The sequence below is a fragment of the Salmo salar genome, chromosome 26 (assembly GCF_965601325.2).
Source record: "Salmo salar chromosome 26, fSalSal1, whole genome shotgun sequence".
Taxonomy (NCBI): domain Eukaryota; kingdom Metazoa; phylum Chordata; class Actinopteri; order Salmoniformes; family Salmonidae; genus Salmo; species Salmo salar.
Window position 1 is genome coordinate 10,418,240 of NC_138316.1, and position 27,972 is coordinate 10,446,211.

Here is a 27,972-nt window from a genome sequence, read left to right on the forward strand (position 1 = left end):
GTTGGGTACCCTCGTTCCAATACGTTATAAAAGGCTATGCATTCGTCCACCTTGAATATTATTCATGTTCTGGTTAAAAAAGGCCCTAATGATTTATGCTATACAACGTTTGACATGTTTGAACGAACGGAAATATATTTTTTCCCCTCGTTCATGACGAGAAGTCCGGCTGGCTTACATCATGTGCTAACGAGACGGAGATTTTTGGACATAAATGATGAGCTTTTTTGAACAAAACTACATTCGTTATGGACCTGTGATACCTGGAAGTGACATCTGATGAAGAGAATCAAAGGTAATGGATTATTTACATAGTATTTTCGATTTTAGATCTCCCCAACATGACGTCTAGTCTGTATCGCAACGCGTATTTTTCTGGGCACAGTGCTCAGATTATTGCAAAGTGTGATTTCCCAGTAAGGTTATTTTTAAATCTGGCAAGTTGATTGCGTTCAAAAGATGTAAATCTATAATTCTTTAAATGACAATATAATATTTTACCAATGTTTTCTAATTTTAATTATTTAATTTGTGACGCTGACTTGACTGCCGGTTATTGGAGGGAAACGATTTCCTCAACATCAATGCCATAGTAAAACGCTGTTTTTGTATATAAATATGAACTTGATAGAACTAAAAATGCATGCATTGTCTAACATAATGTCCTAGGAGTGTCATCTGATGGAGATTGTAAAAGGTTAGTGTATCATTTTAGCTGGTTTTATGGTTTTGGTGACCCTGTCTTTGACTTGACAAAACATTACACACAACTCTTGTAAATGTACTGTCCTAACATACTCTAAATTTATGCTTTCGCCGTAAAACCTTTTTGAAATCGTAAAACGTGGTTAGATTAAGGAGATGTTTATCTTTCAAATGGTGTAACATAGTTGTATTTTTGAAAAATTTGAATTTTGACATTTATTTGGATTCAAATTTGCCGCTCTTGAAATGCACCTGCTGTTGATGGAGTGCACCACAGGTGGCACGCTAGCGTCCCACCTAGCCCCAAGAATTGTTGACTTGCAAAAGTATCTCTAAAAGCGATGTTCATCAGTCCACGGTAAAATAAATTGTCTATAAATGGAGTAAGTTCAGCAGTGTTGCTAATCTCCCTAGGAGTGGCCGTCCTGCAAAGATGACTACAAGAGCACAGCACAGATTGCTCAATGAGGTTAAGAAGAATCCTAGAGTGTCAGCTAAAGACTTACAAAAATCTCTTAAACAAGCTAACATCTCTGTTGACGAGTCTACGATACGTAAAACACTAAACAAGAAAGGTGTTCATGGGAGGACACCACGGAAGAAGCCACTGCTGTCCACGACTGCACATCTGAAGTTTGCAAAAGTGCACCTGGATGTTCCACAGCTCTACTGGCAAAATATTTTGTGGACAGATGAAACTACATTTGAGTTGTTTGGAAGGAACACACAACACTAGGTGTGGAGAAAAAAAGGCACAGCACACCAACATCCAAACCTCATCCCAACTGTAAAGTATGGTGGAGGGAGCATCATGGTTTAAGGCTGCTTTGCTGCCTTGGGGCCTGGACAACTTGCTATCATCGACGGAAAAATGAATTCCCCAGGTTATCAAGGCATTTTGAAGGAGAATGTTTGGCTATCTGTCCACCAATTGAAGCTCAACAGAAGTTGGGGGATGCAACAGGACAATGACCCAAAACACAGAAGTAAATCAACAACAGAATTGCTTCAACAGAACTAAATACGCCTTAAGGAGTGGCCCAGTCAGAGTCCTGACCTCAACCCGATTGAGATTCTGTGGCATGACCTCGAGAGCAGTTCACACCAGACATCCCAAGAATATTGCTGAACTGAAACAGTTTCGTAAAGAAGAATGGTCCAAAATTCCTCCTGACCGTTGTGCAGGTCTGATCCGCAACTATAGAAAATGTTTGGTTGAGGTTATTGCTGCCAAAGGAGGGTCAACCGGTTATTAAATCCAAGGGTTCACATACTCTTCCCACCCTGTACTGTGAATGTTTACACAGTGTGTTCAATATGGTGGCAGCGTAGCCTAGTGGTTAGTGCATTGGACTAGTAACCGAAAGGTAGCAAGATCGGATCCCCGAGCTGACAAGGTACAAATCTGTCGTTCTGCCCCTGAATAAGGCAGTTAACCCACTGTTCCTAGGCCGTCATTGAAAATAAGAATTTGTTCTTAATAATGTTGGGGCTAGGGGGCAGTATTTTCACGGCCGGATGAAAAACATACCCAATTTGAAAAGGTTACTACTCTGGCCCAGAAACTAGAATATGCATATTATTAGTAGATTTGGATAGAAAACACTCTGAATTTCTAAAACTGTTTGAATGGTGTCTGTAAGTATAACAGAACTCATATGGCAGGCAAAAACCTGAGAAAAATACAAGCAGGAAATGAAAATCTTGTGGCTGTACTATTTTCAAGTCATTGCCAATGGAACACACAGTGACAAAGGATTCATTTTGCACTTCCTAAGGCTTCCACTAGATGTCAACAGTCTTTAGAAAGTTGTTTGAGGCGTCTATGATGAACAGAGACCGAATGAGAAGGCTGGGAAGTTGATGTCCCAGGGAATGACATCACTTCATTGGCGCGCGTTCATGTGAGATGGGACCTTGTGTTCCAAAACGTTTTCCAAGACACAGGAAAGGTCCGGTTGAAATATTACTGAAGTTTCACGTTAAAATGGCCCTAAAGATTGATGCTATACAACGTTTGACATGTTTGAACGAACGTAAATAGATTTTTTGGGGGGCTTTTTGTCGTGACATTTTCCTCGCGCGTCCTACATTTTGAGTAGCCTACTAAACGCACTAACAACATGGAACAACATGGATTTATTTGGACATAAATTATGAACTTTATCGAACAAAACAACATTTGTTGTGGATCTGGGATTCCTGGAAGTGCCTTCTGATGAAGATTATTAAAGGTAAGTGAATATTTCTAACGTTATTTATGCATTTAGATGACTCCAAAATGGCAGCTATCTGTATTGCCTAGTGTATTTTTCTGAGCGTAGTACTCAGATTATTGCAAAGTGTGCTTTCCCAGTAAAGTTATTTTCAAATCTGTCAATGCGGTTGCATTCAGGAGATGTTAATCTATAATTCTTTGAATAACAGTTTATTGTTTTATCCACGTTTATAATGAGTATTTTTGTAAATTCACCGGCAGTTTTGGGGGAGATACATTTTCTGAACGTCACGCGCCGATGTAAAATGCTGTTTTTGGATATAATTATGAACTTGATAGAACAAAAAATGCATGTATTGTCTAACATAATGTCATAGGAGTGTCATCTGATGAAGATTGTCAAAGGTTAGTGCATAATTTTAGCTGGTTTTCTACTTTTGGTGACGCCTGTCCTTGCTGGCTGTGTGTACTTTTTTGGCTATGTACTCTCCTAACATAATCTAACTTTATGCTTTCGCCGTAAAGCCTCTTTGAAATCGGACAATGTGGTTGGATTAAGGAGATGGAGATGTTTATCTTTCAAATGGTGTAAAATAGTTGATTTGTTTGAGAAATTGAAATTATTTAATTTTTGCTGTTTTGAATTTCGCGCCATGATAGCAATCCCATCAGTGGGATTCTATCCCCAAGAGGTTTTAACTGACTTGCCTAGTTAAATAAAGTAAAAATAAAGACATGAAAAAGTATAATTGTTTGTGTGTTATTAGTTTAAGCAGACTGTGTTTGTCTATTGTTGTGACCTAGGTGAAGATCAGATCAAATTCTATGCAGAAATCCAGGTATTTCCAAAGGGTTCACATACTTTTTCTTGCCACTGTATATGCCATATGTACAGTATTTGGCCCAGGTCTGCTGTACATGGTTTCCATGGTACAGCATGACATGATGAGGAGGAGTGGGTCTGAACAGTGTACCCCTTCATTCCATCTGTTATATCTCTCCCCTGAGATGAGATGGGGAGAGATGCCTGAAATAAATGCCTGAATTACAGCAATGCAGATGAAGCAAAGAAAACATGCGCTATGGGTTTTGACACTCCCTGAGGAAAGCTAGCTGAGGAAACAGCTGATGCTGTGAAGCCAGAGACTGAAGACCATTTTAGCAGAGCATTGGTTTAGATTTTTTTCTCCTGGCAGGCAGCCTTTGGACTTTCCACCATGTATAATTTGTGAACTACAGACCCTCCCAGAGAATGTGGGAGGTGGGACAGTTATAGGGCGCCCTGCTGTGCCTGCTGAGTGAGCACTGGGCCTTTGATTAGCCAACCACTGCTTTGCGCCGTATGTTCAGCAGCCAAGTCAGCACTTCAGCAGACACACAGGGCTTTCTCCAAGGCCTCCGCACACCCCAACAAGCATCTGGAGATGACTTGCTTGTGGTTTAAATCTATAACTGGAAAGGAATTGTTGCTATGGTCTCAACAAATTATTTTAAGAAAGTGCATCAGACTCATTGTGTGAAATATTTAGCTGTATGTAATTGTCCATTCTTGTTTTGAGAGGTTCAGGTTTTTTGACTTCTTATTTATTCAGAATTGATCATTTAAGCCTTGACCACATTTTCTGTACGTACAACTGATAAACAGTGTCCCCCATCAAAGAAGTAAACACTTTGATTTCAGTCTTTAGAGGCTGTAAGACACTGTTCAGTAACACCTGTGACCATATTGTGCCCTCTGGAGGTCATCTCTGCCTGTGCAGGTTTCTTACCGTATCCTACTGGGCTGAGCTGTGTTCTCTCAACAAAAAGCATTCAATCACTAGGGAGACTCCAAAAGGAAATGCAACTGGCTGACCTACCATATGCCCAAGGACTTCTGCATAATGAAACTTATCAAGGTGTGAAAATGGTCTCTGAAAAGCTGTCAGCTTTGTCTAGCTATTACTGAGCATCAGAGAATACTGAATGGTGATGCTAAAAGATGAGGTACGTTACAATTACAGTAGTTACAGGACAATAGTTCACATACTGTAGCTGTATGTGGAGTAAGAGATGTGGAACATTTGAGGATGATACAAGATGTCTTGCATTAGCCCAAGATGTCCCAAGACCTTAGCGGCTGATAGCTGTTGTCTGAGAAGGACAACTGTCAGAATCATGAGGTTAGTCTCTGATGAAACCTGTCTCACCATGGCAGCTGTCCTGCTTTTTGTGTGTGTGTGTGCGTGCTTGCTTGCTTGCTTGTTTGTTTTTTTATTTGTGTGCGCTTGCATGTGTACGTGCGTGCGTGCATGTGTGGCATAGAAAGTTATTTGTCCATCAACTCAATGTAGCTGATGGCAATAACAGCAGAGAAAGCTTGTGCCCAGTTCTTCTTTGTGGAGCACTAAAGGGCAGCTCATGCATATGCATCACTGACCTTGCCAAATCAAAGCTAAAGCATTACACTGACTTTTAAAAAGAATGCAATTAATGTAGAGTCCTTTTACACCATCATCTAATTAGAATTCCCATAATAAGCGCCTGTAAAAGGCAGATTTTAAAACAAAATCATTAGTTAAACCACAAAGAATAAGCACAATCACCGCATCAGTCCTCAAGGCTTAACAGGAGTACACTGAGCCTATTATGAAATTCCAATGTTGACCCTTTAGTGCTTATTAGTAGTGTTGCACGGTATACCTAAACGTCTGTACTTTTCCCGATACTGTAACATTAAGAACGGTTCGGTACTAGAATTTGTGTTCTTTTCAGTACTTCTGTCAAATGTGTCTCACGAATCAAGCCTGTCTTATCAGCGCAGCCGACCCTGTATTATAGCACGCACCCTGCCTTCTCCACTTACTCATTAGGCTGTACTGGGAGTCTGGGCTGCCTCATGTTAGCTCCCACTCATGCTGCGCAGAAGTTAACAGACTTGAATAATGCGACACGGCATGTGGAGATGTTGAAACTGTTCATTACTGTTTGCAAAACAGGCTAGTCCATTACAGGCTAGAACACTTTACAATGGAAGAAGATACTGGTAGCTTCCAGCTTTGTAAGCAAAATGTCCTTGCTAGCTAACAGCTAAAGCTAACATCAATTCACTACCCTAGTACTTTGTTTGTGATAATATGCAACTATAAGGCAAAATATGCAGTTTTTCCAAGCTGATTGCCACCAGAAACATGATTCATTCACTTATTTGGTCGCTCACTCACGTCTCTCCCGAAGATGATCTATTATCTCCACCATGGTTCGTTGGACAGAGCCTATGGGGAAAATGAATGCGGTTTTTCGAGGGGTTTTGGATAAACGCAGAAAAGAAGGTCTGTGGTAAAAGCAGGCTTAGGAGATCTTACACGTCTTGTTCTATGAGATCATCTTCATCCGCTAACGTCACTTTTTGTAGATTTTGAAGAATTGCTGTAATAAAGCACAAAAAGGCTTCATAATTCATAAAGCTCATTAAATGACTGTTATTATCTCAAATGGAAGGGAAACAGATTTTTGTTGTAGTTGTCATCTGTAGCCCCATGAAATCAGTCAAAACAAGCTCAATAACTCAATGCATGCACAAACTCCTACTGAATATGCATTCACCTGTATTGTGGATAGGCCTAAGCTACATTTGATTTACCCAGTTTATCAATAGAAATGTACCATTGAAATAAATGATTGCCATTCTGTAATTAGACTGGTAAAAACACGGTCAAATTGACTGTATAGTTGATTCATTAATGCACACATGGATGTCTCAGAATTTTTTTGTAAATGTCATATATTTTGTAAATAAAAAAATTATAATATTGAACTTGAAAGATGCGCCAGGTAGCCTAGTGGTTAGAGCGTTGAGCCAGTAACCGAAAGGTTGCAAGATCAAATCCCCGAGCTGACAAGGTAAAAATCTATCGTTCTGCCCCTGAACAAGGCAGTTAACACACTGTTCCTAGGCCGTCATTGTAAATAAGAATTTGTTCTTAACTGACTTGCCTAATTAAATAAAGGTTAAATTAAAATACAAAATTATAAACTAAAATGCCCAACAATTGAGCAGAGCAGTAGCTGACTTTATCTGTATGGTTGGTTCAAGTGCCTTTCTTTGACTGGCTAATATACCTATCAAAAAGGAAAAGGCCTCCAGCGGGGAGGCAAAACACACAACACGACAAGAGAGATACCTCAACCTAAGACGACAACATAGCATAGCAGCAACACATGACAACACAGCATGCTAGCAACACAACATGACAACATCATGGTAGCAGCGCAACATGGTAGCAGCGCAACATGGTAGCAGCGCAACATGGTAGACGCACAACATGGTAGAAGCACAACATGGCAGCAGCACAACATGGTAGCAGCACAACATGGTACAAACATCGTTGGGCACAGACAACAGCGCAAAGGGCAAGAAGGTAGAGACAACAATACATCACGCGAATCAGCCACAACTGTCAGTAATACTAAACCTGGTATCAGTATTGAAGTCAAAATTCGGGTATTGTGACAACAGTACTTATTAGTCCTTCATACATATTTCTCTATCTTTTGATTCATTTTGGGGTGGAAAGCTGCAGTGCCTGTAGCAAACAGTTAAATGATGCAGAGGAGATAAGGGAATGGGAGCAGCATCACCTTGTAGAGCTGACAGGACCCTCACCTCAAACCCAATGAAAGATTAAATTAGAGGTGTGCAGTGGTGGGATTGTAGATCCGAGGGTAGATGTACTGCATGGATGCAGGGGGGAAGTCACTGGCTAGTACTGATACTGCCACGCTTGTTCAACTAACACACAAACACAGCAGTCATTCACAACAGCACTTCTAAAAAAAACTGCTTATTGCTCTTCCCTGGAGCTGTGTATTTCATGTGCACAGGTTGGCCTTTTTTTTGTTGCTCAGACACGCCTGTGTTTTGGTTTTTAATTGATGTGTGCCGTTCTCATGTGGTCTCAGAGAGCGTTTTGTGGGTGCCCGTCAGATCTATTTCCAAATAGGCTGTTCCATATTGTACTACTGCTTGATTTGATCAACAACAAAAAAGATTTGATTTCAATGAATCGAAAGAAACTTAAAGGTTGTTTTCCTATGGGGCATGAAATTAAGTTTAAATGGTATTACAGTGAAATGCTTACTTGCAAGCTCTTTCCTCAACAGTGCTGTATTAATATAACAATTGTCAATGCCAGTAATATATATTTTTTTTAAAGAGAGAATGATCAATACTGTACGAAGTCAGAGAAAAGGTCAAAAATAATATACATGATTGGGATTTATACATTGCTCCAAAAAATAAACGGAACACTTAAACAACACAATGTAACTCCAAGTCAATCACACTTCTGTGAAATCAAACTGTCCACATAGGAAGCAACACAGATTGACAATAAATTTCACATGCTGTTATGCAAATGGAATAGACAACAGGTGGAAATTATAGGCAATTAGCAAGACACCCCCAATAAAGGAGTGGTTCTGCAGGTGGGGACCACAGACAACTTCTCAGTTCCTATGCTTCCTGGCTGATGTTTTGGTCACTTTTGAATGCTGGCGGTGCTTTCACTCTAGTGGTAGCATGAGACGGAGTCTACAACCCACACAAGTGGCTCAGGTAGTGCAGCTCATCCAGGATGGCACATCAATGCGAGCTGTTGAAAGAAGGTTTGCTGTGTCTGTCAGCGTAGTGTCCAGAGCATGGAGGCGCTACCAGGAGACAGGCCAGTACATCAGGAGACGTGGAGGAGGCCGTAGGAGGGCAACAACCCAGCAGCAGGACCGCTACCTCCGCCCTTGTGCAAGAAGGAGCAGGAGAAGCACTGCCAAATGACCTCCAGCAGGCCACAAATGTGCATGTGTCTGCTCAAACGGTCAGAAACAGACTCCATGAGGGTGGTATGAGGGCCCGACGTCCACAGGTGGGGGTTGTGCTTACAGCCCCCTCTGGCATTTGCCAGAGAACACCAAGATTGGCAAATTCGCCACTGGCGCCCTGTGCTCTTCACAGATGAAAGCAGGTTCAACTCTGAGCACGTGACAGACGTGACAGAGTCTGGAGACGCCGTGGAGAACGTTCTGCTGCCGCAAACATCCTCCAGCATGACCGGTTTGGCGGTGGGTCAGTCATGGTGTGGGGTGGCATTTCTTTGGGGGGCCGCACAGCCCTCCATGTGCTCGCCAGAGGTAGCCTGACTGCCATTAGGTACCGAGATGAGATCCTCAGACCCCTTGTGAGACCATGTGCTGGTGCGGTTGGCCATGGGTTCCTCCTAATGCAAGACAATGCTAGACCTCATGTGGCTGGAGTGTGTCAGCAGTTCCTGCAAGAGGAAGGCATTGATGCTATGGACTGGCCCGCCCGTTCCCCAGACCTGAATCCAATTGAGCACATCTGGGACATCATGTCTCGCACCATCCACCAACGCCATGTTGCACCACAGACTGTCCAGGAGTTGGCGGATGCTTTAGTCCAGGTCTGGGAGGAGATCCCTCAGGAGACCATCCGCCACCTCATCAGGAGCATGCCCAGGCATTGTAGGGAGGTCATACAGGCATGTGGAGGCCACACACACTACTGAGCCTGATTTTGACTTGTTTTAAGGACATTACATCAAAGTTGGATCAGCCTGTAGTGTGGTTTTCCAGACCTCCATGGGTTGATAAATTGGATTTCCATTGATTATTTTTGTGTGATTTTGTTGTCAGCACATTCAACTATGTAAAGAAAAAAGTATTTAATAAGATTATTTCTTTCATTCAGATCTAGGATGTGTAGTTTAAGTGTTCCCTTTATTTTTTTTAGCAGTATATTTATTCATTAACGGTTATATTTTCCTTGCGAAGCTACAGTTGAGTGTTTTTGCTTGCTCTGACAGAATTTACATACACAGTCAGTTACCCTTTGTTCAGATGCAGCACCCTCCCGAGAAGTTTGGCTCAGCCTGCCCATGGCTTCCGAGAGGACATTGGCTCACTTTTCCCTGCAGTGAGTGTGAGTGAATGGACAAGAGGTGAACTGGAGCGGTCAGACTCTGCTCCGTCTTATCAGACGCAGGCAGCAGAGAGGGGGAGCGCTTTCGCTGCATACGTCAATGGAGTGAATGCGAGGGGAGAATGAACTGCGTCTCATTGTGCTGCCTTCATCACGCGTGTCCTCTCCTATCTCCTGGCTGGCCCGCGAGAGGCAGTGGCAGTGGCAGTGCCAGAGTCAATGCAAACTAGTCTGAAGCCAGGCCAATTGACAACTGGAAACTGTTTGTGAATGTGTGTTTATGCATGTGTGTTCATCTGAGGGAGTGAGTGTGTGCGTGTTCAAGGTTCTGCAATTAGCTCTCTGGGCGTAAAGGAAAGCAGGAAATAATTAGAAACCGTAAAGCATTCTATGAGCCTACCAGACAAAGATTGATGCTCACTGGGTGGGTAAGGTTGCAGATAATTGAGAATGTTTGTGACTTGCTGTGTCAGAACCAGTATAAACCTGTTGTTGGGGGATGGAACAGATGATTTGCCTAGAAGCAGGCTGCTTATGACTGGGATAGGTGTCCTATGTGCCGTAGCCAGGGGGAATCTGGGACACCTGCCACTTTGCTTGCTGTCAAACTGGAAGCATGTGGGGGGTGAGCCTTGTGTGTCTTTGTCACAGTGTGAGTATAACCGTTTCAGGCTGTGTTTTATTGGACCAAATTCCAAACTGAATTTCAGCACTGGTTCTGCAGGAGGCTAAAATGATTGTTCATTCTCATTGACTTTCTGGTAATGTTTAGCTGTGGTAGTTGGTTGTGGTTACTATAGAAACATATAATACTAAATCTGTGCCTTTTTTTGCAATAGCAAAGGGATAGCTAGAAGTATCCAGGGCACTTCCAGGGCACTTCCCCACTGGTATTCCCCAGTGAGGGCTACTCTTGCATTTATATCTAACAGGATTTAGGCCTCCATGCCTGTGAAATGAATCCTCATGTCATTTGAATAAGGTCTCGTCAGAATAAAAATGTGGATACATGGAACATAGTTTTTTTCTGTTCAACAATCAACTGGATAATGTACACAGTTTGGATTCCACCATTGCTTTAGTTCAGTGTGCGATGTGGCCATTTTTTTTGTCATCTGATCTATTTTCGGTGTGAATTTGACCTGAGGCAGATGCTGTTCCTCTCTCTTCTCACTCTTTCTGTTCTCATTTACCTCACCACCTCCCTCTGCCTTAAGCAGAAAGCATTTCTGTTACGTTTAAGCAAACAGTGCCTTTATTGCCTATGAAGATAAAAACATTTTTAAAATGACTGAGTCGGCAACAGAGGGAATTGGGTTTGTATGAGGTAAAGAATAACATTTGTCAAGGACAGTTGCTTGTCTCATTTTCCTTTGTTTTGTGCTTTTGATATTCTAGCACTAGACAGTTTTGTTCGAGTCATCATTATGTATGTACCTCTCTAGCACAGCACAATCCATATGAAAACTCTGAATTCCTTCTGTCGACTTAAATCTGTCTGTCTCCTCCTCTGTCTTCCAGAAGAAGGTGGTGGAGCAGCTGAGGAAAGAGCTGCTGGTTAAACAGGATCATCCGGAGGTCCAGGCCCATCAGCAGCCCCAGCACCCAGTGCAGCCTGATGGGAAGGCCTCTGCCCTGCCTAACCTCCACACCCCACCCTCCCTGCCCTCGCCTGACAAACTGAGCACGCCACAGGTACTTTCTCTCACACACACACACACACACACACACACTCACACACACACACACACACACACACACACACACACACACACACTGCTGTAATAGTAATCTGTTGGTATGTGTTGTAGAAGGGTAGCCCCATATTCAACTTAGCTTCTCTCCTGGACAGAACACGATGACGATCACCCCGGTCATCGCCACTAAGACTCTACCTCTGGTACTGAAAGCTGCCACCGCTACCATGCCTGCTTCCGCCGTGACGCCGCGACCCTCCGTCACCAAGGTCACAGCCATCAGCAACACGCCCAAGGCCAGCATAGGTCACCCTGACTCACTGAGTGCACCTATCAACCTTCAGACATCCAGCAAGTTGACCAATCAGGGAATGGAGCCAGTTCGGATAGTCTCCAAGAACACTATTGTTGTAAGTATACTGTATGTGCCACATGTCACTCACTCCGCTTCATTGTCTGCACATAAAATGAATTTACACTAAACTGTCCCTGAAGTCCTGATTGTGTTAATGGTATATGTCTGATTTTGTAAACAAACATTTTAAATCACAGGGCACAGATGGGGTTGCTGTCTTCTTTACACAAGGATAATGTGTCGCCCTTTTCTGCGTCGTTGCAGGGGTGTCTGTAAATGCAGATTTCATAAAGAACCTATTTCTCTTCGCTGTGTGAATCGTACGTTTATGAGTGTGCTCTCATGGTCTACCTCGCTGAGACTGCACAGCTGTGCGTCTTCACATTCTCTAACGTGTGTAAACGGATGGTTTTGTCACAGGTGCAGGCCACTGCCCAGCCTATCAAAGTTCCTCAGTTTATCCCTCCACCTAGACTGATGCCTCGACCTACCTTTGTACCACAGGTTCGTCTACATGGATCTCCCCTCCCCTCACCCCGCAGCCTCTCTCCAGTAACACTAACAGGGGGCGTTTAGACTGGATATCAATCCTAGAATGACCAGCTTCTAAGCTTGCAATTCATTAGGTATCATCTGACATCATGTAACATCAAATGTACTCAATTTGAGGCAGTTTGATTGCATCTCCTGCCAGGCTACAATGGTTTTCTATTCAGAGGTCTGAATAGGGATTCTACTGGAGGGGACTGGTGGAGCAAGTTCTTTTACATTTGTTATGTTTGTCTTGTGTCCTTTTGTGATGTGTGTTCCTGCATTCATATGCTTTTTGTTCAGGACCAAAGGCTTGGCCCAAGACCTGTTTCAGTGGCATTTTTGTAACCCCTTGCTAACTACCTGGCTTCACTATCTATGTCAGCAGTGTTGTTCCTTACCACGTGCTTTGGCTGTTCCTCCAATCTACCTGCCCAGGGCCAGCCCACTTCCTGCTAACCTTTGTTGTGAATGTGGCATGCCCTCTGTTGTTGCTGCTTTGTGTGTTGATTACAAAGGGTTATTGCTGGTAATTGATATGCACTTTTTCTTTCTGTTTAAAAGGCATTGGCCCTTACATACTGTATACTCACTATCCTCCTGTCTATATTGCGGACCAGGTCCGACCAAACCCAGCCACACCCACTTCCACGGTGCCCATCGCCCCTGCGCCCCCTCCTCCCATGCTGGCTGCCCCTCAGCTCCTCCAGCGGCCTGTCATGTTGACCACCAAGCTGACCTCCACCTCACTGGCCTCCACCACCGGGCCCATCCACCAGGTACGCATTGTAAACGGCCAGCCCTGCGCCAGCATCACCAAGACCCTGCCATCTGCCCAGCTGACTGGCATCGTCATCACCTCGCCAGCCACCATTACGGCCACCACCCCCCTGGCAACACATCAGACCCTTCAGATCAGAAGCCTCAGCCCTGACACCAAGGTGAGAGCAGGGAGGGGAGGAACGAAGAGGGGGCGGGCGAACTTGATTTGTCTTAATTACATTCATCTCAAAGGATCCAATCAAATGAAATCTTATTAGCTTCCAGGTAATATTTTGAGTAGGGCCTTCGGTAGTAGGATTACCATTTTCATTGCTGTTTAACCAAGAAGCACGCAGCTGTTAGCCTTGCTATTTTGTGTTCATCACAGGCTTCTTACTTAACTCAATTTGGTCTGCATAGGCACCCTGCATTGTTGATGTGCATGGATAGGTACTTGAGCGGCTGCCACAACTCTCTTCCAGAGAGTGAATTCATACAGTGAAATATTGGAAGACGTCCCAATAACCTCTCAATAACATTAATGAATAGAGAGTCCTCCACCTCCATAAGCCAGGTTATCACATCCCTCTGTCCTGGTTTGCTGTGTGTTTTAAAATGTGTGTTTTTCTCGTCGAGAGAGAGAGAGGTCTCTCACGAAGGGGCGTAGCACCCACCGTGGAGGGACTGTGACTCTTGAAGTGTGCGGCTTAACTCTGTTACTTCCGTCCTCCAGACTGTTAAAGCTCGGGGTGTTACAGAGCCGAAGACATCGGGCAGTGCGCCCTCCTCCCCTTCACACACCACTAGAGGCACCCCTCCACCCCTGATGAGGAACAAAAGAGAGGACAACCCCCAGGTGGGCCTAAACTCTATACCCAGACGCAATGAAAACAAGAAAATAAAAGTATACGGTCAGCTTGTGTGGGGCAATCTTGTTTTCTGGCACGTTTGAATGAACATTTGATTTCTTGTTCTCTCCCACAGAAACTTGCCTTCATGGTGTCCTTGGGACTTGTGACATATGACCATCTGGAAGGTTGGGAGACCCAAATGGAGCTTTGCTTTTTCATAGCACCCCCCACCCTGTTCTGTATATGTTTTTTTTTACAATAATGTCTGAACTTGCATGAGGACAATGTAACATTAGATATGGCCATAGTCCATACAGACCTGGTCTATTCTATACCTGTGCAGAGATCCAGAGTCGGAGGCAGGAGCGTAAGCGGAGAACGACAGCAAACCCAGTATACAGTGGAGCAGTGTTTGAGCCGGAGGTACAGTATATAGACCACTCAGCGTATTAGTATGGCATTACGATGATACTGTCAGGGTTGGGCTCAATTCCATTTAAATTCCAGTCAATTCAGGAAGTACATTGATATTCCGATTCAAATTCTCTTCCATGGGGAGAATTTGGAATGGGAATTTGGTTTACTTTCTGAATTGACTGGAATTGAAATGGAACCAACCCCATACTGTACCCGTTCTAGCTCTGCTGTGAGAGAACCCTACCCAAGTAGTAAATCGCAACCTATATTTACAGCGTAAGAAGAACGGCGTCACATACCTGAACACTCCTCTACACCAAGGCACCAGGAAGAGAGGTCAGTATGAATCTCTTGTCAGGTTATGGAAGCACCTAGCTACTCAGGGTTGTGTGGAGTGTCCCACCTTGTAACCTTGTTAACGCCATGTCAATTGGACCGCACGCCTGCCTCCCAAATACCAGGAGGAAGGCTATGCTGTCATATCTCATAACTGTGGAGACTAGTTTACAGCATTTTGTTGTACTGTGATACTGTCCCATCACAGACTTACTGTGGTAGCTATTTTGGTTACGCTGTCATGCTAATGCAATGTAGCTGGCTCTTTCTTTGCCTTGCATTTCCTGCTTTAATGCCACTTGACTCTGTGCTTTTTGCCCTGTCAGTAATTCATGCTACTTAACCAGCTCTCTTTGCCCTCTCATTAAGATGCCTTCCCAACCCACCCTGCTCTGAATGTATTGTTGAGGATGGCCTCACAGCTCTGCTCTGCCTATACTGTATGTGCTCACCCCAGGACTCCACCAAGCAAAACCCCATGTGGATTTGAGCCATGTCTCTGTCTGAATGCTATGGGTATGGCATTAGCCTGGATACCAGTCTGTTTCAGTTATCATTCCAGTCCTTGCCACTCCTTGTCATGTTTAGCATGACACGGAGTATATGGAGTGGAATGTTAACAAAAACAGGTTAAGGATTTCAGGCTAGTATGGCACACCAAGTCGGATCTCACTGCTAATTTGTTTGTAACAGACTTAAGAGGCCTGTTATGTGACAGGTTTAGTGGTACATTGCGGTTTTGTGAGTAGAAAATGTAGGAGAATTGATCCTCATATGAACCAAGCATTTGCTTCCCACGTTCTGACTGACAATGTTGAATGTAGCTGTATTTGACCTATTGTTTCAAATAGTACATTGAAATAATGTCGATAATAGCTGACATAATTAGATTTGACATTTGTTTCAACAAAGTTCTGCTCTGCGGGTCGATACGATGTGGCTTATATCTTGCTTTGACCCGCTTTGTTCTCGGAACTACTGTCTAATTAACTGTCAGCTTTTTGTTCTCCGAAACTACTGTCTAATTAACTGTCAGCTTTGCCCAGCTCACCCTTCCTCTTTACCCGACTTCATGCTGTTCCCCCTCGCTGTGTACTAACGCTTCTGTCTGTGCTCCTCCTCTTCCTCTTCCTTATGCGCTAGCCAATGAGGACCCCTTGTCACAGGTATGTCCTGAGAATGTTTTTTTTATTTTGTTCTCCCATTTTCCTTTCTTTTGTTTTTGTTTTGTTTTGTCGTGTCTCATCTCACCCAGGTCGCCCACCCAAATACAGCAGTGTTCCTGAGCTGGGTCTTCACACCCCAACATCCCCCACCAGCAGTCATTCCGCCTCCCCGGCCCACCACCGGCCAGAGAGGGGGGGCTCTCACTTCCCCGTCCACCCCCACACCCTCCCACTGCCTAGCCCCAACTCCGGGGATGTAAGTAGCTGATGAAGAGCCCACTGCACCTACCAGGACTAGAGGAAGCCTCCCCCCAAATCCCCCCTCAGTGGTATCTCCCTGAGGCCCTATGGTTTCAGGACAGACCATACCTCCTTACAACATGAAACCTTCCACATCCATTCACTTTTACACCCTACATGCCATTACATCCATCATTCATTCATGTGTGACAATCTATGTGTGTCCTGTGTCCATAAGCTTACAAAGCGAAAAGTCCCTCTCTACTTTGGCTGAGGATGTTTGGATCAACGCATCACACATCAGTGCTGTTGACAGTGGTGTTTGGGGTTTTGTAGGGTACCTTGACCAGCAACATTACTCGCGGTCATCCAGTGAAAACTGGAGAGTGTGAACAACACCCAGCGCCCACAAACACAATTACAATGTGGACAGTTTGAAAGCACAGTCAGATTGGACAGGTGTCATTCAGTGAAGTTCGACTCCCTCTCCTCTAGTCCCACATATCCAGGTATGATCGGTTGGGCGTAGTGGCCACAATACTGATTGATGCAATTCTTCCTGACAGGGAGACATCCATGAGGACTTCTGCACTGTGTGCAGGCGCAGTGGTCAGTTGCTCATGTGTGACACATGTGCACGTGTTTACCATCTGGACTGCCTCGCTCCACCTTTGAAAACCATTCCCAGGGGCATGTGGATCTGCCCCAAATGTCACGACCAGGTAACAGCAGCATCTGTCCCTGCAGTCTCAGTCACTTAGAAGCTCCCCCAGCAGTTCCCAGGCCAGTTGTAAACTAAATGCAGCTAATACAAGCTCCAGCTGAGCCACAGCCACCCCTGTTTATCCAAGCCAGTTTGTAAGAGTGAGATATTAGAAGGTGAAAACCTCAGTGTGAACCACTCATGCCACCTTGTCCTAGTGCTCTCAGGAATCTCAAGAGCGTGTCTTATTGTAGGGTGTCTGAGCAATAAGACTGTTCCTAGCTTTGTGAGTTCTCCAGCAAATGTTTTCAACAGGCATGAGAAAGCCACCATGCATTTCACTTCATTATTTGTACAAAATGCTTCTTGCACTGTCATCTTGTATTTTTTTTAATTTTTTTTTCCCGTCTGGTCTCTGAAAGATTTGTGTGATGTGGAAGTGCTCCACAGGGGGCCCTATATGTGTCCCTGGGCTTTTGGTTGCTTGGTTGAAAGGGAGGATGTGTTATGTTGATATCCCTCTGTGCAATGTTTCCATAACATACAGTATGATAACCTACAGTAACCAATAATCATTTGATTCATGGCCTTGTCTCTCTGTCCTAAAATCCATGACAACAGCGTTCAGAGCCATGATTGTATAAACATCTGAAAGTTGGTGAAGATATCAGGCAACTTCAACTAAAGTATATACAGTGCGGTCCGAAATTGTTGACACCCTTGATGAAGATGAGCAGTAATGACTGTATAAAATAAATCATTCAAATACTGAGCTATATTTTATGCAAAAAAAATAATGGAAAGTATATCCTTTTATACTAACACAATTGTTTAGAGAAACATTTTGTTCAACAAGTAATAATGTTTTTTCTCAAAAAGGTAGTTGTCAAAATGATTGACACCCATAAATTCTCGTAGAATTAAAGTGGTCAAAAGGTTATTATTTGGTCCCATATTCATAGCACGCAATGACTACATCAAGCTTGTGACTACAAACTTGTTGGATGCATTTGCAGTTCATTTGGTTGTGTTTCAGATGATTTTGTGCCAAATACAAATGAATGGTAATTAATGTATTGTGTCATTTTGGAGTCACTTTTATTGAAAATAACAATAGAATATCTAAACACTTTTACATTACTGTGGATGCTACTGTGAATAATGATGTGTGATAAAGTTACAGAAGGTCAGAGATCATACCCTGAAAGACATGCTCTCACCATTACCAATAACAGGGGAGGTTAGCATGTGTTGGGTGTATAACCTTTGACCCTCGGTAACTTTCTCACTCATCATTATTGACGATTTCATTCAGGATTATCCGTAATCATGGTAGCATCCACATGAATGTAGAAGTGTTTAGAAACATTATATTCTTATTTACAATAAAAGTGACTCCAAAATGACACATTATTTACCATTCAATTCTATTTGGCACAAAATAATCTGAAACAACCAAAACTAACTGCAAATGCATCCAACAGGTTTGTAGAATCACATGTAATATAGTAATATGGGAACAAATACCAAACCTTTTGACTACTTTATTTCTAAGAATCTTTAGGAGTGTCAATCATTTTGACCGACACCTTTTTTGAAAGGAAAGAAAAGTATTACTTGTTAAACAAAATCTCTTTCTCTGAGCAATTTTATTCTTATAAAATAATATAATTTCCCCCCAAAACATTTTGGGGGGGCATACATTATATAGCACAGTATTTGAATAATACTGTATATCTCCACTCACCTGTATCCACCAAAAACTACTGAAACACAATTGATGGTTGAATGGATATTACAACATTATAAAAAAAGAAGCAGAACTAAGCCTATTGTTGACATGGATTCAAATGTTGTTCTTTTTCTTCTTTAGATTTTGATGAAAGATGAGGCAATCCCATGGCCTGGAACCCTCGCTATCGTTCATTCCTACATTGCATATAAAGCAGGTACAGAAGAAGCCAGATCTTAAAAAGAGCTACCTCCAAATGAATTTGTGTTAATATAATGAACACTTAGTGTTGACTGTAATGGTTTCTCTGTCTTCTGGCTGACAGCTAAAGAGGAGGAGAAGCAGAAACTGGTGAAGTGGAGCGTGGAACTGAAGCAGGACAGAGAACAGCTAGAACAAAGGGTCAAACAGCTGAGCCAATCCATAACAGTAAGCATCACACTGCATGGCACTGAGGCTAACCCTGAAGGCATGTGAAGTCATCTCAGAAACAGTACATGAACTGGACGGTTAATTACTAATGAGTCTGTCCCTATTTCCCTCTAAAGAAATGCATGGAGAACAAGAACACTATCCTGGCCCGTCAGAGGGACATGCACAACTCCCTGGAGAAGGTCAAGGGCCTGGTGCGTCTCATCCAGGGCATCAACTTCTGCCCATCCCCCGAGGTCTCGCCGCCAGCGGTCCAGACCAGCATGACTAATGGAGGAACAGACTGTGCCAGTGCTGACCACACGGACGACACAAGTCCTGAGGATCACAAGAACATGACTAACAATAGCGGTGACGACCTGAACAACAACACGGACGGGGCGACAGAGGAGGAAGAGAAGAAAGAGGACGTTAAAGAGATTGACAACCTCAACAGCAGCAGCCTTGGCAAAACCTTAGAGCCTCCCCAGACTATAGCACCGGCCCTTGTGGATGTAGCAGAGGGGGCCAAATAACACCCACCCACCAAGTCCAGGGACAGGAACAGGAACCCCCAAAGAGAGGGAAAGAAAAAGATAAAGCACCCCATGAAGTTGCCAATCGATTAACACACACCAACATATATATTTTTTGGGTCGTTGTTATTGTAGTTGTGTATTATCGGATTGTCTGAGAGGACATGCGTTATGAGTATCTGAACGAGAAATGGAAAGGGACGAAGGAGGGTGACTTATGTACCAGTGGGATGCCAATCGAGGTCAAAGATTATTATTCAAGTCTGATGATATTGACGCTCTTACTAATAATAAGGATATTGTTAATAGTAATAAACATCACACCAATGTGTGCCTCCAATAGTCGCCATGGCGTCACTTTGTGGGGATGGTTTCTTAGGGTGTCTTAGTCTGCAGCTTCAGGGGAGATGGATCCGAGATGTCCAAAGACAAGACCTGCCCGCTCGCCTGAAGATCCACCACCTACACCACACCAGAAACAATTGGATCAACCAAAACACCATAACAGCCATTTGGAATTTAAAAACTACCAGGGGACGAGGTTTTTGTTTGCTGCAGTATTTGTCAAGAGTTTTGAAAATCACTATAAAGTATTGCCTGAGGGATATGATTAGTCCCAAATCACACTTTTTGTCTTACAGGAGCTCCAGCTCACCTCCATCCATCTATCCCACCTGTCCCATTACAACCACCAACAACTCTGACAATACAGCTTAAAGTAACATCACAGGACAGATGATGGATCAGCATAGGGTTAGCCTCGCGTTCAAGTTGTGTCCACTGTCACCTCAGTGCTGCCCAACAGACAGCCAGACAGACCGGCTACATTGGGAGGAGCCCAGCATTCGGCTTAAGATCTGTGGTCTTCAGCTGCATCATATGGACTCATTGCATGCTTCATTGACATTGGAGGTGTTTTTCTTTTCAAGGTCACCTTATCATGACTTGTGTTGCGTTGTCCATTTTCCATTGTGGCTGAACCTAGCATTCCTTTTTGCTTGTTGAGAATATGATTGACTAATTTCTTGAGTGATACATTCAGAGACATAGCACGAAAGTGGCTGCATCAATATTCCATTTGAATGGTAGAGGCCATGTGAATGCAGCTCTAGGCATGCATGGGGATTTAGCAACTATCAGTTCAGATATTGTCTGAGAGGTTTTTTGTGTCCGTTTGTTATGCCCCTGGGATCTGTTGCTGAAGGAAACTAACAATTTATTCTGGGGGAATCTGTTTATATTCAGGTCTTCCTAGTTTTCAAACATCGAGATATGCTTCTTCAAAAGTGCTTTTCTGTTTCGCATTACTTTGGTTTCTTATGAAATATATTAGAACTGGAAAATACTTTGTAAATAGCTTTCTTTCTTTTTTGATGTTCCTTGCAATTGAATTATCATTCAATATGCTGAATTCATAACTGCCAAATGCTATTGTATCCAAATACAGCAGGGAAACAGTCCTATTTTCTTATAGTAATGTTTTTTAAGGTTTCAATTAGGAGTCCCCATAGATAGGCACAAATTTTGCATGGCCGTTACATGCATACAAAAGAGAGTGTGGCAGTGACATTGTTCCGAATGTTTTTTGGAGAAACTGTCAGGAACCCTGTAGGAAAAGCACAAACTTGTTGGCAAAATAAACTGGAACCAAACCACACACCCTCATCCTGCCATAAACATGTCTAAAGTAAATATGAACATTTTCATTCTTTATATTTTACACCACAACACTGACAAGTCACTTTTCATTTTACACTTTTGTACAGTGTGTGTAGCTTTTGTTTAGAACCTGCCATTGTTCATGTTTAAGTCCTTAGTTGCAATGATATGTAGATATATTAGTTGTGAAACACTTGAGAAAGTAGGGACATTTAAATGGAAATGAAGGAATAGGTTGCCAGTAAACATATCCTTTCATCACAGCCTACTTGCTGTACTACAGCATACGGTACGGGTTCCCCCGGGGTGCCTTTTTCTAGAGAGTTTGAAGGCTTTCATATTTTCTCTGACATGAAATGACCAACCGTGTTTTAGACAGATTAAGTTTGAAAAAATGGTTTCAAAATAAAAGATCTGCATAATAATGCAATTAACTGGAAAGCACAAGAGAAGATGCAAAGCGATTTTAATCTATAGCCAGATCAAAAGGAAAGCATTAGTTAAAGAATAAGTGATGGCCCAGTCCAATGTCTTGTGTTGAGGCCACTCTTCCTTTTGGCCTGCAGTACTTGTCATCGTATAGCAATTGCCTTAAGAAATTCTTGCTCCTTGTGAAGAAACTGTGTTCGGTGTATTGTTGGTCTCGTTTGAGTGTCACAAAAAAATTCTGTGAATTATGGAAATATTGTCTATTTGTGATGAACCACTTCAGGAAATCTACTTCTCTTTGCACAGAACTGAGATGATAGGCTAAAATTGGAATCTATTGTTTTCACAAGGGCTCAGTTGCTCTGAGCCATCATTTAAGAGAGTTCTGATTTAGTTTTGACTTGACTTGCCAGTGTATGAAAAATAAGGATTGTGATTTGAACTACTATTTGAGTTTTCCCTCTACCAAGTCCCTCAAATACAAGCAATTAGCAAATATTATAATGCACCTTTGGTTGAACACTCAACAGTGTGATATCCTTTAGGTCTCTCCTGGCTGTACATTTGCCATCTTCACAGGGCAAGATGCAAATGATAAAAGTGACAGCAGTGATGACACACACTTACCATGAATATGTATAATTAGGGCCTGATTTCCAAGCTTTTGAAATATTTCCAGAATATTGTTAACATCATTTTATTCTTCATCGTATCTTTATAATCCTTTTTTTTATGTATTTAATTGGACCTTTTGGTGCAGAAGCTTAGACAATGTGGCTCTCAGTGCCTCAATAACGCAATAGAAACAATAAGGCTCTCAGCAAATACACTCCCCTATCTGTGCTCAGCATGGTGATCCCAACAACAAAACTACAGCTGTCAAAACCTCAACAAATCTATGCCTACATATGCAAATAGATTGTATGGACATGATTATACTTATAAAAACCATTCCTACTTTTCATATATTTAGAACAGAATTTTGCCCTTTCCAACCTTGGTAACACTTTACTTTAAGGTGCCTTTCATAAAATATGTATAAGTAGTTTATAGACTGTTATTTAGTAGTTTATAGATTTTAGTTTATAACCCATTATAACTAATAAGTAACACTTTATAGACCAGTGATGAAGGGTATAGGGTACCTTAATGTAGAGTGTTACAGCAGCATATTGAAAACTACAGCTGTACAATTAAATGTTTTGTGTACTGTATTCGTACCCCAATTACTCGTGTAGGAAATGCAATATTCCTATCAATTAGTGACTTTTATTGGATCATAACTTTGAAGGCAAAGTGCTGAATATTATGGGCGTAATTGTTTTTATTTTCTGATTTAGGAAGGAAAATAGGGGAGGATGTGGTACGGCCAACTCAAATATTGTGTAGTGCTTTGTGCTGTGAAAGAAATGTCATGTTGTCATGTTGTGGTAAAAAAAAAAAAAATGGAAACGACATTAATATCCAAAGAATGATTTTAAAGCCTTTTTTATTTCCCATTTATGATGTACACCAGCTAAATAATATTCACAACGAGAGCAACCAATTAGGAAGCCAATATTGAGTAGATTCTTCATCCATACCAGTGTATTACTTTGGATTCTCTGCATATCTTGATTAGTTCTGAAAACAGCTGTTCTCATGCTATATCATGTCACATCTGTGGCCTTCAAGTATTCTAGTTGCATTTCATTGCAATCAATATGGAGACCCCCCCTTTCTTGTAACCACTGTCCCACCTCTAACTTCATGCACTCATATCATTTCATTCATTTAGAAGGCTTTTTCTCAACGTAAAGTATTCTTCCTCTTTTTGTTAAGATGCATTGTAGCAAATCAAGCAAGTCAAAGGCACTACTGTGCCGAATATAGTGTAAATGGTTTATTACACAAACTGCATACTCTCTTGTAATATTTGTCAGTTGTATTTTTTCACAGTTTTTTTAAAGAAGTATTTCTTTATTTTTGACTACGGTTTTGTTACCAATCCTTTTTGTTGCCTGTGATCCACTGATTTCCTTTACCTCTTTCCTGTACTTTAGTTATTTTATGTAGCTATTTGTATGCAGTGTTTGGCAAATTCCATTGCAGTGTCAGAGTAAGTCAAGATTTTTGGAGCATTCGATCAATTTGTATTTATTTATTTGACCATTTTTAAATAAAATTACAAAGTTGTAATTGTGACTTCTCTTCTCTCTGAAAAAATATATCCTGATTTTATTAACAGCCATCAAGATTTAGTGTGTGACAGTTCTCCTTATAAACACCGTAGACACCAAAATGTCTAACAAAATAACATTTCAGTTTACACTCAAGGATGTCTAATGTTTTTAATAATGGAGTTACCCATAATTCAATGTCAAACAGGTGGTAGTAAGAGATAATACCTCCTGGTCAAAGTGCAACTTCCGATCCATTTTCAGCTGCTTTCTTTCAAACTCCCATTGATGTTGTCAAGTGCCATATCAAAGCTGTGTGAACCCTTATGCAATTGTGCATTAACCAAATATGTAGCCATAGACACACAATGTGTATATATATATATATATATAATTTCTGTGTAATGCTGTCCATTATGTGTTCTTCTCCAACTTCTGTGTGCTTTTTATAAGGAAACTAGCCACTGACCTCTCACTGTCAACTTAAAGCATAACGCAGATGAAGATAACAGCGTTGGCTAAGTAGATCTTCAGGCCTGTGCTCAGGGGGCCAGACTGAACTGCCTTGGTCACCACTGCATGGTCTTGCTGCGGGTAAGCTTGCGGCTCAGTGCATGCCTCATCTGGAGCATGCGTGAGCGTTTGTCCATGGCCAGTAGGTGGCGCTGGTACTCCAGACGCACTTCTCGTACCAACTTCTCAACCGCTGACTCCACAGCCACAGAACACTCCGCCACAGACAACTCAAAGAAGCTGCACCTGAACATACACAAGAGGCTAAAGATAAGTTCTCCATTCCTCATCACCCACTGGAAACAATTGGACATTGGCAACTGGTCAATTTAATGTATGGATATGGTTGAGGGACAAATAAAGGGTTTTCCAGCATGGATCATTCACCTCTGGCTGATAATATTGTAATTGACTTGTGTTGGCAAAAACTTTTACTACATCTTACTTCACGCATCTTCAGAATGTAATATGATTCAGGGTTCCAAGATTATTTAGAATATAACCAAATGGAATGTCACCTCAGATCACTGGCAAGGGCCTTTCCTTCTTCTGTCCGTACCACCCTTCCATTCTCCATGTCACATTTATTCGCTACTATTACAGTAGGTATGCCTGATGAAAGAGCATAAAACAGAGATTAGAAACCTATTAAAGGGATACAAAACTCACACAAAATACACAAAACAGACAGAGATGATCTTGTTTAAGATTGTATATCTTGTAAGGAATTTGAGGCTATGCACTGTCGTAAAAGTGACAACTGAGAAAAGACAACCACCACATAACGTTTGCAGTTACAATAAGCAGACCTACTGTTTTATAAGCCTTGCCTCGTGGATTCACTGTACTGGTGTTTAACAGTGGATTCAGTCTTTTATTGCAGCAAAAGCAGTAAGCAGCACTAGCTGTTCTGGGGGGAGGGCCAGGGGGGCCAGTGCCCCTGTGACAACAATTTTGGACCCCCTTGTGGCACCCCTAAATGTGGAGTATGAAATAATTTTTACATAACAAATGTTTGCTATCGTTCTTTTTTTTACATCCGTTATTAGACAGTGGCAACGTGGAACACTAATGATTATGAACATGGTCTTTTGCCTGCTAATACCTGCAATGCAGTGAAGAAAACGATATGACAACAATAACGTCTAATGTAACTGGCCCCTCTAACAGTACAACTGGCCCTAGCTTGGCACCCCCAGTTGAAATGGTCTAGAATCGCCACTGGTAAGCAGTCAAACTCAGCTTAACACAGCCTTGATTAAACCAGTTCCCCTGGTCGTGAGTGATTTAATGGAATCATTATGATAAATTTGACAAACATTATACAAAAGCAGAATACCCTTCAATGAAAGGATAGCTGGACTAGCCTATGTAAAGTAGGTTCTGTAAAAGTCATGGGTGGGTCGGGTTCTAGGCTGCCCTATAGCCTCTTAGATGTAACCTCTACAATAATGAGATGCCCTCCACCCAGACTCTATTTGATTGCCCTTTCCTGGTGTTTCCACTGGTCAAAATTGCTGTCTCACCTAGGGTCTGCTTGACATGATCAATAAGCCTCTTTAAGTGTGAGACAGACTCAAAGCTGCTCCGGTCTGTGATGGAATACATAATAAGGAAACCATCGCCCCATTTAATGGAACTCTCCAGAGAAGGTGCTGCAGAACCCAAACACTCCTGCAGAGAGAGAGAGAGAGAGAGATAGCAATAGATATGGGTGGGACCACAAAGGTTGAGTTTTCATTTAATAAAGAACAAAATACATCCGTACACTGGTTTCATGCTCTCAAAAGTGGTCTGTTCATGGCAACATTTAGACTCTAGCAGGGACATAGCACTTTTGGGAACATGTGCCAGTTTGTTTCGTTCTCTACAATTGTTTGTTTAAATCAAGCACCTGGAACATTTTTTTGCAGGATGTGCACATACCATGTCCTTGACCTTGTTAAGTGATGAGATGGCTGTTTACTCCTTTGTTTAATCTTCATTCAAAACTACTGACAGTAGATGGGATATTTAATCCACTCAAATGGCCTTGCCTGTTATTTTCATTGTCGCATCAGATGTTTCTTGTCCTCAGTACCATTATATTTGATCAACGTCAACATTGTTGATATTATGTCCAAGACACCATGATTCAAGAAAACAGACTTGAAAGGAATGGTATGGGGGTCTGGTTGTTGTCTGAGCCTGAGAGTCATCTTCCTCTTTGGGTTTATAGAGGTCTGACACAAGGGCAAAGAGAAACAAATCCCCAAAACAGTAAAATATAGACTGAATTCTGAGGTCAAATTAAAGCAGAGGGCATGATGACCTCAGTCTGTGGATAGTACCTTGTTGGCTGTGTCCAATATCTCCAAATCGATGGTCTCCTTGTCGACAGTTTTCCGACACCTGTAAGTTACTTCTGTATGAGAACACCACAGACAGAATGCTGTCAGCCTAATATAGTCAAGTGGCAACTTCAATACGGGACAGTAAAATTAGATGCAGTATGTCTTTACCCTTTTTATGGTCATACTCTCCTATGAACCGCTTGGTGATGAATCTAACACACAGGGCTGCAGTTAAAACAAAGCAGACCATGAGCACTCAGGTATTTTAAATATTTCCCCTTGCATATACCTCCCCACGTTAGTTAAGCCTAGGCTACTGATAGTAAATATTAGTAAATAGCATAGTAAACATCATAGAAAATTAACATAGTATCAACAATTTAGAGTATTATTATTTTACATTAATTTTTGTATTGCAGATATGTCTCACATTTAGAGTTTTTTTTTAAAGTCAGCCCTGGATGTGCCATACAATATCACACTCAATTTAAGCATCAGTCTCCACTTAAACATTTGTTTCAATACCTGTCTTTCCACAGTTGTCTCGTCCAAGTATCACCAACTTTGCCCGTGACATTTTTCTTGACTGTCCAGAATCGGTCATGGCTTGGATGGTGTATTAAAAACAGGCTGCATTGTATCAATATCTAAAACATACAACAAGTTATTGCTCTCCGGCGAGCCTATTTCAAATTGTGTGGTCATCTGTTGGTGCTTGCGAAAAAGTTAAATTGTGTGGCTGGCTACATCGTTATAACAATACAAACCAATTGCATGCCCCATCGACAATTTCAACCAATGAGTTATGTTGATTCGTTCTTTATAAATACTAAAACATGTATGAATTTACTTTACAAATAATCACAGCTCGTCTAAATTAGTTGACAACTGTTTTCTTTAGTCTACAACAATTAGTTCAAAACCAGGATTCTGTACAGTTCTGAGAACTCCTACTACGTCTGTTCATGCATATTGTTTAATTTTTTTAACCGTGCAACAAACACTGGATGTCATTTTACGAGTATATGAAATATTGTATATCCTTACTCACTCACTTCGCTATGTCTGGTTCTCCAATTACTCAATATGATGTTTGGAGACAAAAATATGTTTGTTCTCCAGCACTTGCTCAGGTTTTCAGCTCACAGTTCAGTCCATCCATTGCCTTTAGTTTCCCTTTTCAAAATGAAACAATTTCTTATTTTTTAAGGCGTGCCCCTTCCAAGTCTCATTAAATGTATTGGAT

At 42.0% G+C, this 27,972-nt stretch overlaps 2 protein-coding genes across 8 annotated transcripts in view; one reads left to right on the forward strand and one right to left on the reverse strand.

Moving 5' to 3' along the window:
• The window catches only part of LOC106587113 (PHD finger protein 21A), a 50,124-nt gene extending 26,225 nt beyond the window's left edge, over window positions 1-23,899 (forward strand). For 3 of the 6 annotated variants that reach the window (XM_014175125.3, XM_014175128.3, XM_014175126.3), the window contains 13 exons: window positions 11,418-11,591; window positions 11,749-12,003; window positions 12,369-12,452; window positions 13,100-13,420; window positions 13,975-14,097; window positions 14,226-14,277; window positions 14,436-14,515; window positions 14,785-14,845; window positions 16,101-16,267; window positions 16,818-16,973; window positions 18,828-18,903; window positions 19,012-19,115; window positions 19,235-23,899. In XM_014175125.3, the coding sequence (XP_014030600.2) occupies window positions 11,418-11,591; window positions 11,749-12,003; window positions 12,369-12,452; window positions 13,100-13,420; window positions 13,975-14,097; window positions 14,226-14,277; window positions 14,436-14,515; window positions 14,785-14,845; window positions 16,101-16,267; window positions 16,818-16,973; window positions 18,828-18,903; window positions 19,012-19,115; window positions 19,235-19,633 (2,052 nt within the window). In that variant the 3' untranslated portion in view covers window positions 19,634-23,899. Of the gene's footprint in view, window positions 1-11,417; window positions 11,592-11,748; window positions 12,004-12,368; window positions 12,453-13,099; window positions 13,421-13,974; window positions 14,098-14,225; window positions 14,278-14,435; window positions 14,516-14,784; window positions 14,846-15,988; window positions 16,012-16,100; window positions 16,268-16,817; window positions 16,974-18,827; window positions 18,904-19,011; window positions 19,116-19,234 lie in introns of all 6 variants that reach the window. The other 3 variants (XM_014175131.3, XM_014175130.3, XM_014175127.3) reach the window with 3 other exon arrangements.
• zgc:110699 (ras-related and estrogen-regulated growth inhibitor) lies at window positions 23,194-27,892 on the reverse strand. 2 transcript variants are annotated; one of them, XM_014175132.3, is made up of 7 exons: window positions 27,782-27,892; window positions 27,252-27,373; window positions 26,895-26,951; window positions 26,724-26,797; window positions 25,920-26,067; window positions 24,912-25,005; window positions 23,194-24,639 (listed from the first exon to the last, which is right to left on the reverse strand). In XM_014175132.3, the coding sequence occupies exons 2-7, from the start codon at window positions 27,328-27,330 to the stop codon at window positions 24,450-24,452; spliced, it is 642 nt and encodes a 213-aa protein (XP_014030607.1). In that variant the 5' UTR covers window positions 27,331-27,373; window positions 27,782-27,892; the 3' UTR covers window positions 23,194-24,449. The 2 variants fall into 2 exon arrangements, with proteins under 2 accessions (XP_014030607.1, XP_014030609.1); XM_014175134.3 differs by having other exon boundaries at window positions 27,778-27,885.
• Between the last annotated feature and the right edge of the window lie 80 nt (window positions 27,893-27,972).